Raw genomic sequence first — 15552 nt, 5'->3', positions numbered from 1 at the left:
TTCCCTCCCTCACACAAACCAGCTCCCATCCAACAAGGCAGGCTTTCCATCAAGACCCGAAGGGACTCGCCCCACACGGGCACGCTGAGGCACTTGCGCGTCCCGGACTCCCGGGATTCTTCAACCCCTATGTGACTGCCCTACCGGAAGGCCACCTCATTAAAGAAGCCCCTGCGGGGACCAATGGCAAGCTACGCGGGGTCTTAAACATCGCTCCACTCTCGACTAAAATAGTAGATTCCCAGGGGGCGGGGGCGGGAGGGCTTTCACAGGTGATCCCCCAAGCAACGCAGAAAGCATTAGAGACCAGGGCAAGCCCCTGGCCGAGTGGAGCGACAGGAGGGGAACGGAAAGACCCGCCGTGAACTCGCGGAGAGGGCGCGCATAAGGAAGCGAGAGAGGGGTCGCGGGGGAGAAGGCGCGCGGGGCCAGCAGAACCTGTGATCTCAAAGCCAGGGACGCAGTGAGTCTGGATCTTCGCGAGAGTCGACGGGAGGGAGGGACCGAAGGGTGGCAAGCATTTAAGGGGCACTTGAGAGGCAAAAACACATAATGGCGGAAATTCGTGTTGGGGTGTGCATTTTCAGCTCCTCAGAAGAGAGGGATGGAAAAATATCGAAGTAGGCCCCAGCGAGATTTGAACTCGCGACCCCTGGTTTACAAGACCAGTGCTCTAACCCCTGAGCTATGGAGCCAACTGCGAGTCGCTTTTCTGCGCACGAGTACTTGACACCGCTTTGGTCACCGCGCAGCCGCAGACACTGGTCACCGCGCAGCCGCAGACACCAACATGCAAGCGGGGCCCACGTCCCTCGGCCAGTGAGCGCCCCGTCCGGCTGCCGCCCCCTCAGCTGCGGCGTCAGTGTCAGTGTCGCGGGTCGAGCTGCAAATCCTGAGAGAGAGCCCAGAGGACAGAGGAGGAGAGTTGCGCCCGCTGGGGAGCGGAAGCTGTGAGAGATCTGGTGAGGGCGGGGCGCGCTGCGGGAGGGGGCGGGGCCACCAATGGGCTGAATACGAGGAGGGCCTGGGGTCTTCCGCCCGGCTTTGGGGTCTGGGGCGAAAACTTGTTGAGGATAGAGGTCCTATGACAGTAGGGGTCCGAGGTCGGGGCTCTGAGAGGAGGGCTAGAGAAAGGGTGTCAGTATGCCTGTCCTGAGAGGAATCCAGGTCTGGTCTGGGTGGGTGATCAGGAGGGAAAGATTGGTAGAGAAAGGTGGGAAAATCAAAAGGTCGACGTGTGAAGGACTAGAACGGGACAGGAGGTCCCTAGCCCCTACCGCAACTTAAGGCAAATTAGTTAAAGGAAATCCTTAGGGGCCCGTCTTGAATTTTGGGGGAGCTGGTTCCATCGGGGCCCCCCAAAGCGCCCACGGGACAAAGGGAAGTGATTGAGAGCCCAGGTGAGGGACAGGAGCCCTAGCCCAGAAATGGTCAGAAACTGTGGCTGTAGTTGGTGGAACTTGGTCTGATGGCCCAGCCCACCCTTTGGTCCCTGCAAGGCCAGATGACTTAGGTCACTGGGTGGCCAGGCCAGAGGAAGGCCCCTAGGTGCCCTCTTGTCTGGATGCTGAGGAGTGGTGTGAGGGTCTGGTTTCAAGGATGTGGGTTTTCACGTCTCAGCAGCTCACAAGGATCTAGGACCAATGAATGGATGGAGTCAGAAGGAACCCAAGTTAGGCCAGTCATTGCTCTCAGAGGCCCAGACATCTCAGAGATCTTATGATGGTCAAAGGATGGGAGAGGAAAATGCACACACACAGGCATACTCTCAAACCAGCCTTGTGACATCCTAAGTCACTGCACCACCCTAGTGACCAAGAGAGAACATCTGTCGTACTGTCCACGTGTAATTGTTATGTAACTGTTGTTACATCTCTTCGAATATGTATATATCTACATTGTTATTCTGCAAACTCTGATACACACAATCACATTCACAAACACAAAAGCTGAAAATATAAACACAGCCACCCCTGCAGTGCCCAGACCTGAACCTAGTCACCCTACCTTCCGTGACCTGTAATGTGTTGCAATACTTCAGCACAGTTGTTAGATGATATAAAGGGTAATTGTGCTACTCAATCCAAAAGCCATACAAGCCTGGATAACATTAAGGCTTGATGATAGCATTAGGCAATTTAATTAATAAGTGAATGTTAGAAATGGATTTTCCTTGTGGAAATCAGTGGTATTCAAATACACTGATTGGCTACAGTGTTCTCGTGCCACTCTCCATGTATGAACACCACACAGGGTTCACCCTCTGGGATGCTGCTATAGGCTGGACTCTTCAATGGTCCTGTCCCCAGCCCACAGGACACTGGATTCTGACTGCCTAGTGCTGTATCTCTAGATTGCCTCTAGAAAAGTGTCATGCCTGCCCCGACAAGAACATCTCTCTTACCGTCCCTTGTATGCAAAGTGTGCTTGAAGTATCTCAGGGACAGAGAGCATGGAAACTCCAAGATGCTTACAGATCAGACTGTTTGATGGTCACTGCCCCTGCATGCCAACACGTCTATCTATAAACAATGTGTGCGGGACAGAATTAGGTCTGAGACTGGATTTCATCTAGCTGGGTAGCTAGGTAGTGGGGGAAGGAAACCTTTGGCTTTCACCTAAATATGGGGTGGCTAATATTTTACAACTACAAATCAAAAATAGGGTGTGACCATACTGACCTATGTCTGTTTGCACCTAAACCCTATACGCATGCTCACAAACGCCCTCTCCAAAATCCACGTGGCCCCGCCCCCCGCTCCTGAGATCTGAGATCTAAACACACATGCAAACGTTCCTCACACAGATGAACACACATGCTCACCTAGTCTGGCAGAAACCTTTGCTCGTAACTGTGATCTTGCATTCAGACTGGGGGAGTTAAGAATGAGCCAAGACACCCTAGAAATGAGCTCACAGTCTGTATTTCCATCTCCCCATGCCCCTTTCCTGGAGCACACTAAGCAGGGAACAGCCTACCTCCACTCTCCCAGAAGCCCAGCCATGCAGAAGCTGGGGAACCATTAGGCAAGGGAATAACACCCTCCAGGGTACGGGCTGAGCAGGCCATGGCACCAGGGTCTTCTGCTGCTGGCATACATTTGGGAAGCTCCAGGAAGTGTCTGTCAGGGGCATGCCTGTGCTCTGTGCATTTCCATGCTGGTGTTAGTTGCTTCTGTAAAATTATACGTGCCGCCTTGAGGTTCAAAATTCCAGAATCTTTGGTCTCCTTACCCAAGGGAGACAGTACTTTGGCACTTGAAAAGGGTTTAGGCAAACTTGAGTACACGGAGCAGTCACTGTGGCCAAGGATGTGTTGTACATACACTCTGTCATCAGGCTAAGCCACACTGGACGGCAGCTATGCCTATATGCTGTTACCCTGGGCTTTGCCCTCATGTACAAGACCCTCAAGGGTCTCCTACCAGTTCCGGCCCAAACTCTCCACTGAGCTGGAAGTACAGTGATCCTCCCTGAGTAGACAACTTCGTCAGGCCAGCTAGATTCAGGTCTCTGAAGGCAGAGCTGGCAGCTGACAGGAAGGCAGAGCAGAAGGGATCATGATCCTGATTGGCCTGGCAGGAACCTGCCCCCCTTGCAACTGAGGATGGCAAAGGACCAGAGCTTGGTTTTGTTCCACGGAACCAGAAGCCCTGCTGAGTTGGGGCAGTGATAGGAAGCACCTCTGGTGGAGCTGGGCTCCTGTCCTCATCCACCTCCTCACAGCTCAGGCCAAATCCACACGTGGAAAACAGGCAGGAGACATGCCAGGAGGGTCCAAAGCATCTCTTCCCCTGCTCAACTGACCTCAGAGCCCTTTTCCCCAACAGCCCATTCTCATGTCTTTGATGCTGTAGTCTGCAGAAGCCCCTCTAAGGCAGCCTGGGACAAGAATCTGGAGAGCATACCCAGAGTGACCAGGAGGCCCCATCCGAGGGCAACATGCTTTCCCATGACCGACTGACCCCCTCAGGGAGGCCGGGCAATGCCCCTCAAGGCCAGACTCGCAAGTAGGTACCAGTGGAGCAGACAGAGAAAAGGGGGAACACGCGCTCTTGGAAGTTGACACGGAAGGTGTAGATGTGGTGCATGTCCTCCGCAGCATAGAAGGACACGGCCCCCACCTCCAGATCCAGGGCGACCCGCACGCGGGACAGGTGCCCACAGCTGAGGGGCGTTCTTTCAGGGCTGGTCACCGCCCAGTACTGCCCGCTGTTGAGCTGCAGCGCCCAGACACCCTCTTCGGGGGTGAAGGGCGTGAGGCCCTTGCGGCGCACGCTCTCACGTGCCACGCCGAAGGCCCAGCCGTCCTTGGAGCCCACTTCCACCTCCCAGTGGTGCCTCCCGGAGGAGAAACCGCAGGATGCCAGAACTCGCATGTTGGTGTCGAAGCGGCGCGGGTGGCTGGGCAGGTCCTGGGCCCGCTGTCCAAGGCGCACGCTCTTAAGATCCAGAGAGAGGATGAGGCGGGGGTTGGCCGTGTCGGGGTCCAAGGTCAGCTCCACTGCGGGGTATGGGGAGGGGGGAAGACAGGGAGAGACGTCCCATGCAGTGTCCTTGCACAGCTCCCATCGCCCCACTCCCACCGCCCCCTCATTAAGTAGGTGTTGAAATCACAGAAAGGCAATTTATGGACCTGATTTGGATCTCAATTCAAACAGATTGACAAATCCAATTTAAAAGACCGTGGGGTGGCCTTCCCTACTGGCGCAGTGGTTAAGACTCTGCCTGCCACTGCAGGCTACACAGGTTCGAGCCCTGGGTCCGGAAGATCCCACAGGTGGAGCAAGTAAACCCCTGCGCCACAACGACTGAGCCTGCGCTCTAGAGCCCGCAAGCCACAATTTCTGAAGCCCGCGAAGCCACCACAATGAGAAGCCCGTGCACCGCATCGGGTAGACCCCGCGCACACAACTAGAGAAAAGCCCGCGTGCAGCAATGAAGACCCAAGGCAGCGCAAAAGAGAAAAAAAAAGAAAATTGGGGCTGTACAGCAGAGATTGGCAAAACATTGTAAATGAATTATACTTCAATTGAAAAAATAAAATTAAGAAAAAAGACAAGTGGGGGATTTCGGACACTAGATACTGGAAAGAATCATTAATATGATGTTGGTTTTGTGTTTGCTTTTTTAATGGTTTTATGTTTTTTTTAAAGTCTATCTCTTTAGAGACAACATACTGAGATATTTACGGAAATGAGAGCTATCTGTGGTTTGCTGCGAAATAATCCAGTGGGAAGAAGTGGGTAGGGGTGTTTATGAAAAATACTAGCCACGAGTCAATAATTGATGAAGGTGTATGATGAGTACATAATACTCGTCATGCTCTTCTCTCTACTTTAGTGTATGTTTGAAATTTTCCATAATAAAAAGTTAAAATATGCACACTTGCTGCAAGTGCTACTATGTTCCAGGTCTGTTCTAGGCCCTGAGAATCCCACAGTGGAGTATCCCTGCCCTCCTGAAGCTTCCTTTCTGTGAGGAGGAGGAGGAGAGACAATACATGATAGAGGGATCAGGAGAGCAGGCTGTAATTTCAACTAGAGGGGCCAGGGAAGGCCTTACTGAAAAGGTGCATTTGAGCACAGACATCAAGGAGATAGGAAGTCAGATATGCAGCTGTCTGGGGGAAGGGTGTTCCAGGCCCTGGCACAGCCGGTGCAGTGCAAAGGCCCTTAAGCAGCTGTGTGCTTGGTGCCTTACAGGAGCAGCAAGGACTGTGTGTGGCTGCACGGAGTGAACCAGGGGAAGAGTGTGCAGTGAGGCTCCAGACCCCGTAGGACCTTCAAGAGCACTGCAGGAACTCCAGCCCTTACTGAGTGAGAGAGGCAGGGTTCTGAGCAGAGGAGGACATAGTCTGACTCGGTTGGTTTAGATTCTTCCCGAGTAAGATCTGATTTAGCTCAGTCACATCAGCATCAGGAATATGTGTCCTCCCCTCCCCACTTCCCTTCCCCTTGGGGTTAGATCCCACTCACCCCAGAGCCCTGCAGGAGTGATCACCACCTCCCTTCCAGTCTTCAGTCTCCCCCTGCTTCCCCCGACCCCTGCACACAATCCCTGTCCCCAGGAGAGGTCTCCAGCTCTCTGGGAGCGGGAACAGGGAAGAGAGGCTTGTCCAGGTGACCGACAAGCACTCCCTGATCTGAGTATCTCAAGGTGCAGGGCACTCCTGCTCTGGAACAACTTATAGGCCTATGGGCCCCACGGTGGCCTGAAGGAATCAGACTTGTGAGGATGAGGAAGAAAGGGCAGTTGATGGCAAAGTTGCTGAGGTGGACAGGCAGAAGGAACCAACCATGCACAGAGCCCCGAGAGACAGTCACTGGATCTCTGCATGGCCAAATGACGGGCACTCACTGTTAAAACAGCCATCATACCTTTCTCCTCTTTCTCCAGTTCTCCCCGAAGATCCTCTGAAGAGGAGAAACAAAGCAGGTTGTGTGTGAATGACATGGGAAATTTCTATTTGGCAACAACGGTGACACCACCTCTTGACACTGACAGCCCCACTGTAAATGTTAAATATCTGGGGGTTCACTCACTCCCCAGATACCCTAGAGTTGATGGGCAAGTGCTGGGCCGATCATGGGGGTGGGGAGGGGGCTGTATTCTAGCTCTACCTCTCCCACTTCCCCCTCTTTTGTCTGGAGCCATTCTGAGCTGAGCTCTCCCTCTTCATCCTTCTTTCTGCCCCCAGTGCCCCTCTACTCCATCTGTCCCTAGGGGAAGCTTCATGCCCTGGGGTAGGGGCGGGGGTTCTAAATAAATTAGCCACCACCGCCTCCCCGCACCAGTCTGGCCTTGACACACCCTAGTTCCTGTTTTATCATACAGCTTTTGGAAAGGCACATCTTCAGGACCCCAAACCACCAGAAACACACCATCACCACCAGGACTGCAGGGCCCAGCCCCACACACAAGTCCCTACCTCTGAACTTCTTGAGCAGCCCCTTTAAGACAAAGGTCTTGAGAGAAACATTCCAGACTTTATTCTTCATCTCAGAAGAGACTGTGGTTGGCTTGGGGGCAGGCACATTGCTGCACCTGCAGGACAAGGACCCTGAGGAAGGCCCACTAACACTGTCCCACTCCCACTGGGCTTGACACTTAGGATGGTGAGGTCCTCTGGGTGGGGAGAGGTGAAAAGGAGAGCCTGACCCTGTGCTGAATACCCATGGCCAGGCAGCAGATGTTTGTCTCAGAAGGTACCCAGGTAAGGCACTGGGGGCATCGGGAGGTGAGAGGTCAGGGGTGGGGAATGAAGACAGGAAGCTAAGTGGAAAAGAAGAGCCAGCTTAGAGAGGCCCAAGGTATCGTTAGGTCCACTCACCTGCTTAGTGTGTTTTTGAATTCCTGGAAAGAACAATGAGAGAAAACCAAATCAGCATTCAGCTTTGAGAAAATAAAACTGGCCCCTTCCCTCCTTCCAGGGGAAGAAGCAGGTGTATAACCCCCTACCTCCTGCATGGGCCCCAGGTGGCAAGAGCTTCCCGATGCTCCCATTTATTACAGAATCATCACTGGAGCCAAGGGCTAGGACCCAATGCTGCCTCTGCTTTCAACATCGCCCAAGACGAGTGACAGCTCTTATGCAACACCTGGACATCACTCAGATTAGTGTCTTTTAAATGACCTGTTTTGCTTTGTTTTGTTTTGGCCTCATGGCTTTGTGGTATCTTAGTTACCTGACCATGGATTGAACCCAGGCCCCCGGCAGTGGAAGTACAGAGTCCAGGGAATTCACTTAAATGACCATTCTTGATCCATTTGTGACTTGTGAAGTTTATTTCGTGGATTGTGACTATTTATTTTAGAAGGAAATAAGACAATAAAAAAACATCAAAGTGCATCACATGTAGTACGGGTAAGTGTCATTTTCTGAGACTTTTGTCACAACGTATATAATAGAATACATTGTAAGAGATGTTATTGTGGATCATGGTCAAGAAAGTTTTTATCACATCCCTGTAGACCTCTAACCCCAGGAAAATCAGCGCTCCTCTCTCTAGTCCACTTTGGCTCCAGATGTGTGATTCTACTAAACTCATAGGATCTGATTCTGTTCTCGCCGCCATTCTTGTTTCCTCATTTGAAAAGTGGGAGGGATAAATTCATGCCTCCTGCCTTAGGATAAAGGACTCGTACCCTGGCCAAGCCAGGCTCACCTGGAGAAAGTCAAGATCAGGCTTGCCAGTTGTCTCCTGGATCTCGCTGCTGAGCTTGGAGAGCTGGGCAATCTCACCCCCAAGCCGGGCCAGGTTCTCATTCTGCTTCTGTGTCACCTCCCGGGACAGCTCCTCCAGGCGGCCCAGGAGCCGACCCTCCTGTTCCACCAGGAAGGCCCGCAGAGCCTGGAACTCCGCCCCAACCTTCTCTCGCTCGGCTGCCATCTGCTTCTGTCCCAGAAGAGGTGAAGTTGAAGAGGGCAAAGGGATGTGGGCATCTGAGACACAGCATTTGGATAGAAGCCTCTGAGCCATCCCACAGGGCAGGGGTGCATCCCCCTCACTGCTCAGGGGTCAGAGACTCACGCGTGCATGCCCACCGTGCACACGCTCTAGTTTAAATGTCCCAATTCCGAGCACGCAGCAGCCTCAACACGTGCCTTCCCTTTCCCTGTCACAGTTGCGCCCATGTGTCTCTTTAGACCTGGGTTCTCCCACCAACCTAGGCTCTCCCACCAACCTAGGGAAACTTCAGACTCACCCCAGAATCCCCCAGGGCTGCAGTCTCCTTATTTGAAAAGTGGGACGGATAAAATAGTGCCTCCTGCCGTCACTGTAAGGATTAAACTGAGGTCCCCAAACACATTTATTTTGTGTTCAAAGCAAGACAACAGGCCCCAAATGGAGTCGCTTATGTTAAGCCCCACATCACCAAACCGAGACCCAATGACAGTTTCAGCTCTCCCACAAATGTTATCTTAAACCAGCCTATAAGGAACGGCCTGATCAGTATTTGTTCAGTAATCTGCCTGATAAACCCCTGCCATCCCCTACAGGGAAAGCAACTTGGCAATAGCCAACCCACTTTTGTGTGTGTGTGACCAAATTTATGATCTTTATTCTGCTGAAATTAGAGCATCCAAACACGTGATGGTTTCAAGTTATTGTAGAGTTGGAAAACATCTTTGATAGCACACACTGAGATCTCAAACATAATGCCGTATAACTCTTCTCACTTCGGTTTAGTTCAACATTTTCAGCGATGATTTAATATATGATTTATAAGGCAACTTTAAGGTGTGGCTTTGTGGAAGTAGGGGGGTGGAGTGGGGGCTGCTGATGAAAACTCATTTTAAGACATAGAAACTTAAAGTAAATCATTGATGTCACTGGCTATCAGACAAGCAGGCCAACAAAGTACCCTAATTCGTTGTTAGGCTGCAAGGGTGACGCAAGTATCTAATGGAGAGATGATGGCAGGTCTCACATTTAAAGAAGCACATTCACAGCATTAAAAACATGTACTGGGCTTCCCTGGTGGCGCAGTGGTTGAGTACGCCTGCCGATGCAGGGGACACGGGTTCGTGCCCCGGTCCAGGAAGATCCCACATGCCGCGGAGCGGCTGGGCCCATGAGCCATGGCCGCTGAGCCTGCGCGTCCGGAGCCTGTGCTCCGCAACAGGAGAGGCCACAACAGTGAGAGAGAGGCCCGCGTACCGCCAAAAAACAAACAAACAAAAAAAACCATGTACTAACAGGATATCAAAACTGCAAGATTGGAAATAAATTTAAAATACTTCTACCTTCACAGCACTTCTTATGTTTAAATTCCCTCTCTAATCAGACACCCAAACTACTTTGGGATCATAAATCATATTGATGAATCAGTCTAGAAGTCCTTGGTAGTGCTGGCTTGGGCTCTGCAGGCAGAAAAGACAACTCTTACTCAGAAATGTGTCAGTTCCAGCCAAGATAAAATGCTGTCCCTTCCAGGGTGGAAGAGGTCCAGTGCAATCCATCTGCTACCAAGTAACTGGTTTCCTTCAAGGGTGATGTTATATGAGGCCTCTGCAGTGGTTCTGCTGCTGCCAGGCTGAACATTGGGCAGCAGCAGCAGCTGCTAGATCATTCTTGGTGAGTGGGAGCCCGTGCTGTTGGGCCAATGAAAAGCCTTCTTAACCGTCAAAACAACTCTTCTACTCATGAGCCTCTGTGGCCAACCCACTTTTTTGCCTAGTACAACTTCCTTGTTCCTGCTTCCTCTGCCTGTAAAGTCTCTCGCCTTGTATAGCTCTTCAGAACTTCTTTCTTTCTGCAAGATGGGATGTTGGCTGATTTATGAACCACTGAATAAAGCCAATAAAGCCAATAAAGCCAATAAGATCTTTAAGTTTTACTCATTTGAATTTTGTACTTTAACATTTGTCACCCCTCCAACTTTCACTCTTCACTTTACTTCATTTTAAAGGGCACCTTTTCTGTTTAGCAATCGTAAAAGCAACACAAGTTCATAATATAAAACCTGGAAATGCAGGAAAGTAGAAAGAAGGAAGGAAAATCAATGCCAGTGATCAGAGGTAACAGCACACCCACAACGACCTAAGTAAGAGTCTGCTGTGTGCAAGCTTTCTATCCTATTCTTTCCATGACCACTGTCCACAGGATTTTCACCCCTGTGATTTCAGACACAGACTCTCGCTCCTGACCCTCTTGAGTCTTTACGTGAACACCTGGGAGGGACTCTGCATGATATAACAAGCGAGGCCTCTCGTGGCCAGTGAGAAGGATTCCATCCCTCCAGGACAAGCGCAAATGTCAAAGTTCCTCTTCCCTGAAAACTCTAGCGGGGGAGGGGGTGGCTGGAAGAGGAGACTATAAGTGGGTTCTGAAGTTAGGAGACCTGGGTTCAGTTCGCTGCTCCCCAGTCTTCAGGATTTGGGCAAGCAGGCAGCAACAGCAAAGGGAACTTTACAGGCGTTAACTCCCTCAGTGCTGACAACCACCCAGTGACGTGGGTACACTCTCATCCTGATTTACAAATGAGAAGACCAAGACAGAGAGGTGCATTACCAGGAAGTGGGAAGTCAGGATTCTAATCCAGGGAGTCTGACCCCAGAGTCCAAGCTTCTTGCAATTATAGCATACGGTCTCCCAAGGAAGTAACACAAGTGGGACAATATTTACCAAAGCACTCTAAATCGGGGTTTCCAACCTCGGCGCTATTGACATTTGGGGCAAGATAATTATTTGTGGTGGAGGGCTGTCCTATGCATTGCAGGATGTTTAAGCAGTACCCTGGCCTCTACCGGTAAACACCAGTAGCACCCCTGCCCCAGTGCTGACAACCAAAAATATCTCCAGACATTGCCAAATGTCCCCTGGGGCCCAAAATTGCCACCAGTTGAGAACTACTCCTCTAAATGGTAAGAGCATTTTCAAATAAAAACATTCCTTCTCCTTGTTCTCATAGCAGCAATGGTTGTCTCATTAAGCAGGTATTTTGTAATCATAAAGGATGTGTGGGCCACAGGGGGGTTGGCTGGGTAGGGGTAGGACAGAGTAGAAAGTGCTAAGCAATGTCATGGGGTGTGGGGTCAGAGACCATGAAGCTGCCCAAGCTGGAGAAGGCCCTCTGGATCATGGATGTACAGCAATGGCCGAAGAGCCACATGCTTACTCTTTTTTTTTTTTTGCGTTACGCGGGCCTCTCACTGTTGTGGCCTCTCCCGTTGTGGAGCTCAGGCTCCGGACGCGCAGGCTCAGCGACCATGGCTCACGGGCCCAGCCGCTCCGCGGCATGTGGGATGTGGGATGTGGGATGTGGGATCCTCCCGGACCGGGGCACGAACCCGTGTCCCCTGCATCAGCATGTGGACTCTCAACCACTGCGCCACCAGGGAAGCCCCACATGCTTACTCTTTTTTTCCAGCAGAGCAGGGTGGAGATCTGGAGAGGTGAGGGGTGAGCCCTTCCTTGTGGAGGGAAGTGAATGTTCAGAAGAGAATGCCTGAGATGTGCATGGGATGCAGGTGTACCAGATGCAGTTCAGGGTCAGGAAAGGACCCTGGGGCACCTGTACACAGGGTCCTCCCCTTCACCCCACACCTCCTTCCCTTAAGGGGGGGTGCGGCCCTCAGGTTGCTCTCCCTCCATTTTCCAACTCTAGGACTTAAGAGCCCTGCCCTAACAGGGCTTAGTGGATCCTTTCATTCTCTTAACCCCTAGTTTTTGAGCTAGGAACTGAATTTTCGAGATAGAAAGTGACAGTGACCCACATTTGCCCACCTTAACCAAAATGAACACCATTTCACTTTCCTGTTCCACTTCAAGGAAGACAAAATACCACCCCAAGCGCTGGGCAGTGGGGTGCTAGCACAATCGGCTGCTGAAAACCCAAGTCCCGGAACCGCCTGCCCTCTGCTGGGTGGGGAGCAGCTCTGCCATCCCCTCCCCCATCCCCCCAACCCCGCTCCCCTAGCCTCGATTTCAAAATCGAAAAAACTCTAAAAATTAAAGTTTTTTTCATAACTCCTTTGGTGGTAAAGTACGCCATAGACTGACAGAAGGCTCCCACTTAGTACGAATATTCATATGTTTCTCTATAGAAATATTCATGTGTTCCATTACAAGATGCTCCACAGACCCTAACTGGGGTGTTATGTAATATTAGGGGGACTATACATCCTGATTCACCTGGACAGTTCCACTTCAAGCCAGCTGTTCTAAAATAATTATTTTAGCCCTCCCTTTCACTCTCAAAAGCTCTGGTTATTTAATAAATTACACGGTCACCCTATATAATATGCACCTCATTGTATTTCTAAACTCCACCTCGGCTCTTCCCCAGGCACACACTCCAAAGCCACACACACCTAGCCAGAGTGGTGTGTGGCCCTCTGCTGTCACCCAGGGGAGCCACCCTGGGTGTTGCCATGCTCACCAGGAGCTCCTTGCTCTCCTTCTCTTCGGTGGAACGAAATGCCTCATAGTCCTCCAGATCCTTCTTCAAGACCTGCAGCCTGGACTCCAGGAGCTCCTGCGGAAGAGTGAGAAGGAGGACACTGTGGGGAGAGGATTCTGGCAACTCCCACTTGTGCCTTCCTGAAGCCACCCAGGAGAAAGGGAAGGCCCTGTTCATTGAGGAAGAGGCGGCAGGGTTGAAGCCACCTCTGGACGTCGGGATGGCTACAGCCTGCACAGCCTGCACGTAAGGGTACAGGACAGCTGCTGGGTGACTCCAAAGGCCTCAGGGTCTCCCGTCCTCAAGACCATCTGTGCACCATCCAGGCTGACATCAAGCCCGCCAGCAGCCCAACCTGCCTAGTCCTCTCTTCTGCTCTCCTCACCACCATCAGAAAGCCCTCTGGGTGGGAGAGCTGGAGCAGGGTAAGAGCAAAGAAAGACCGGGGACTGTGCCAAAGGCGTCCACGCACACCCTAGCAAGTTGGCAGGAATGGGTGGTGCCAGAATCCCAGATGGCTCTTGGCTCTCTACTCAGCCCTGGAGCCACCCACCCCCTTACCCCGACCTCCTGGGAAGGTCGTCCCGCTCGGCCACAGAAGGTGAGAACACCGAACAGAGCTATGTCCAGGGAAAGGGCTGAGAGTGGGGGTAGCGAATGTGTGGGTGTGACGGAGAAACCGCTCAAAGCCAGGTACCGACAGAAAGAAAATCTCCAAATCTGTGGGGCATCACGCAGACGGCCCAGTAGGGGCCCAAAGGGAAACGCGAGGGGTTTGGGAAGGTGGTATTGGTGGTGTCGGGGGTGACAGAGGGAGAGCCGCGCTCAGTCCCGAAGCCAATGCTGCGCAGCATGGGACAAGGGAAAAGAAGCAGGGGCTCACCTGGGCCTTCCTGCCTGCGCGGGAACGCAGAACGGGGACTGGGGGTCCCGGGGACGCGTAGGGGTGGGGACGGCGCTCACCTTGGCCTCCTGCACCGCCTCGTCCAGGGGTAACACGGCGTGAGCGCGGTGCTCGCGGGCGCGGTCGCACACCACGCAAATGGCACGTCCATCGTCCTGACAGTAGAGCTTGAGCGGTTCGCGGTGCTGCGCGCACCCGGCCGCCCCCGCCTCCGGAGGCCCGCGTTCCCCCTGCGCGCCCGCTGGCAGGCTGAAGCGCCGCAGCAGCGTGGCCACCGCGGCCAGCTGCCGGTTGGGCCGCAGCTGGCCCGGGCGCGCGGGCTCGCGGCACTGCGGGCAGGGCAGCGAGCAGGAAAACTTGTGGGACGCGGCGGTGGCCCCGGCGCCCGAGCGCTCCCAGCAGCGCGCGATACAGGCGCGGCAGAAGCTGTGGCCGCAGTCGACGGACACCGGCTCCCGGAAGAGCTCCAGGCAGATGGAGCAGGTCACCTCGCCCTGCAGCTCTACCGCCAGCGCCAGCGCCTTGGCCCCAGCGCCCGGGCCAGTCCGCGGCCCCACCGCCGCCATGCGCACCCTCAGCTCACCCAAGTCAGGCGGCGCGGGAGAGGATATCTACCCTACGGTACGCCGCTCCCAGCGTAGCGGCCGGGGCGGGCCTCCGAGCGCCCACGGGAAGAAGAAGGGCGGGGCTGACGCCTGCTGGCAGAGACTTGAGCTGAGGGTGCGCCAGGATGGGAAACGTGAGGGGAGGGTGCGCTTTGATAGCTGACGGGGCAGCACAGGGCGAGGGGATCTCAGCGCAGGCCAGTGCTCTGCGCTCCAGTTCTGGGCCGCTCAATATCCCGCCTTGGCCCGCGGCCTCCTGGGTCCCGAGGCGCCCTCTCTCCGTCTCTCCCTTCTCTCAGCCCTAACGCGAGCCTGTCTAGGCCGCCCCAGCCTGACCCAGTCAGCCTTGGGAAACGGGCCGGGACAGGTGGAAGCACACGCCCATCTGGGCGCCACTCCCAGTTGCCGCCCGAGGCCCAGCCAGCACAGCCCGAGGGCCTGGCGCCGGACCAGTGTCAGGTTCCCGGAGCTCAGGTTTGTCCGGCCCTGTGCTGAGCTAAATTTAGAGTCTGGAACCTGACTCTTGTCCCCGACCCCCAAGCGTGGCCTTGTATCCACTTTTGTAGCTACCTCTCCCGCGATTGTGTCCCCCCGCCTCCCCGTTTATTCTTTATTTTTATTTTGTTTTTTTAAGCAAGTAATACAGTTACAGTCAATTCCCCCACTTTATTCGGTGTTATACCCCTCCAAAACCCAATCCTTTGTTTCTCTAGCTCGTTTCTACAGTCCCCCTACCCACCGCCCAGAACTGCCATTGTATTTGCTCACACCCTCTCTCACCTCACTCCCTCTGGAGGGCACTTGGGGCAGATTTTCTTCCCCAACCTCCTCAGAAACTGCTCCTGTCAAGGTCACCAGTGACCACAGCGATCCTAACCCAAAGGTGAAAGCAGGCCCCTTCTCAGGCCTTACCTCCCCTCTCCTCTGATGCTTCCCCCTTCCGGACACCCTTTCTCAGCGCCTTCTGGGATGCTGTACTCCCTGACTCTCCTCCCACCTCCATGGCCTCCTACCCACTTCTTGGCCACCGCGGTGGTTTCCTCCTCCTCTCCCTGCCCTTGCTCAACCCTTGGACTTCTGTCTATACTCACTTCCTTGTGATCTCTTCCACTTTCTTGCTTAAAAGACCTTCTC

At 53.4% G+C, this 15552-nt stretch overlaps 1 protein-coding gene and 1 non-coding gene across 4 annotated transcripts; both read right to left on the bottom strand.

Annotated features, from left to right (window-relative positions):
- Nucleotides 1-622: 622 nt before the first annotated feature.
- On the bottom strand, nucleotides 623-695 carry TRNAT-UGU (transfer RNA threonine (anticodon UGU)). Its single transcript has one exon. It is a non-coding gene; the product is annotated as a tRNA-Thr (tRNA).
- Nucleotides 696-2908: 2213 nt separating this feature from the next.
- Nucleotides 2909-14968, bottom strand: TRIM7 (tripartite motif containing 7). 3 transcript variants are annotated; one of them, XM_067733002.1, is made up of 7 exons: nucleotides 13873-14782; nucleotides 12889-12984; nucleotides 8169-8399; nucleotides 7334-7356; nucleotides 6932-7047; nucleotides 6381-6416; nucleotides 2909-4504 (listed from the first exon to the last, which is right to left on the bottom strand). In XM_067733002.1, exons 1-7 carry the CDS (start codon nucleotides 14377-14379, stop codon nucleotides 3993-3995), a joined length of 1521 nt encoding a protein of 506 aa, XP_067589103.1. In that variant the 5' UTR covers nucleotides 14380-14782; the 3' UTR covers nucleotides 2909-3992. The 3 variants fall into 3 exon arrangements, with proteins under 3 accessions (XP_067589103.1, XP_067589104.1, XP_067589105.1); XM_067733003.1 differs by lacking the exon at nucleotides 13873-14782 and adding an exon at nucleotides 13793-13811; XM_067733004.1 differs by lacking the exon at nucleotides 6932-7047 and having other exon boundaries at nucleotides 4301-4504; nucleotides 13873-14968.
- Nucleotides 14969-15552: the final 584 nt, after the last annotated feature.

The sequence above is a fragment of the Pseudorca crassidens genome, chromosome 3, assembly GCF_039906515.1.
Source record: "Pseudorca crassidens isolate mPseCra1 chromosome 3, mPseCra1.hap1, whole genome shotgun sequence".
Classification (NCBI taxonomy): domain Eukaryota; kingdom Metazoa; phylum Chordata; class Mammalia; order Artiodactyla; family Delphinidae; genus Pseudorca; species Pseudorca crassidens.
The sequence above is the reverse complement of the archived record's forward strand: the minus strand, read 5'-3'. Positions and strand labels throughout refer to the sequence as shown.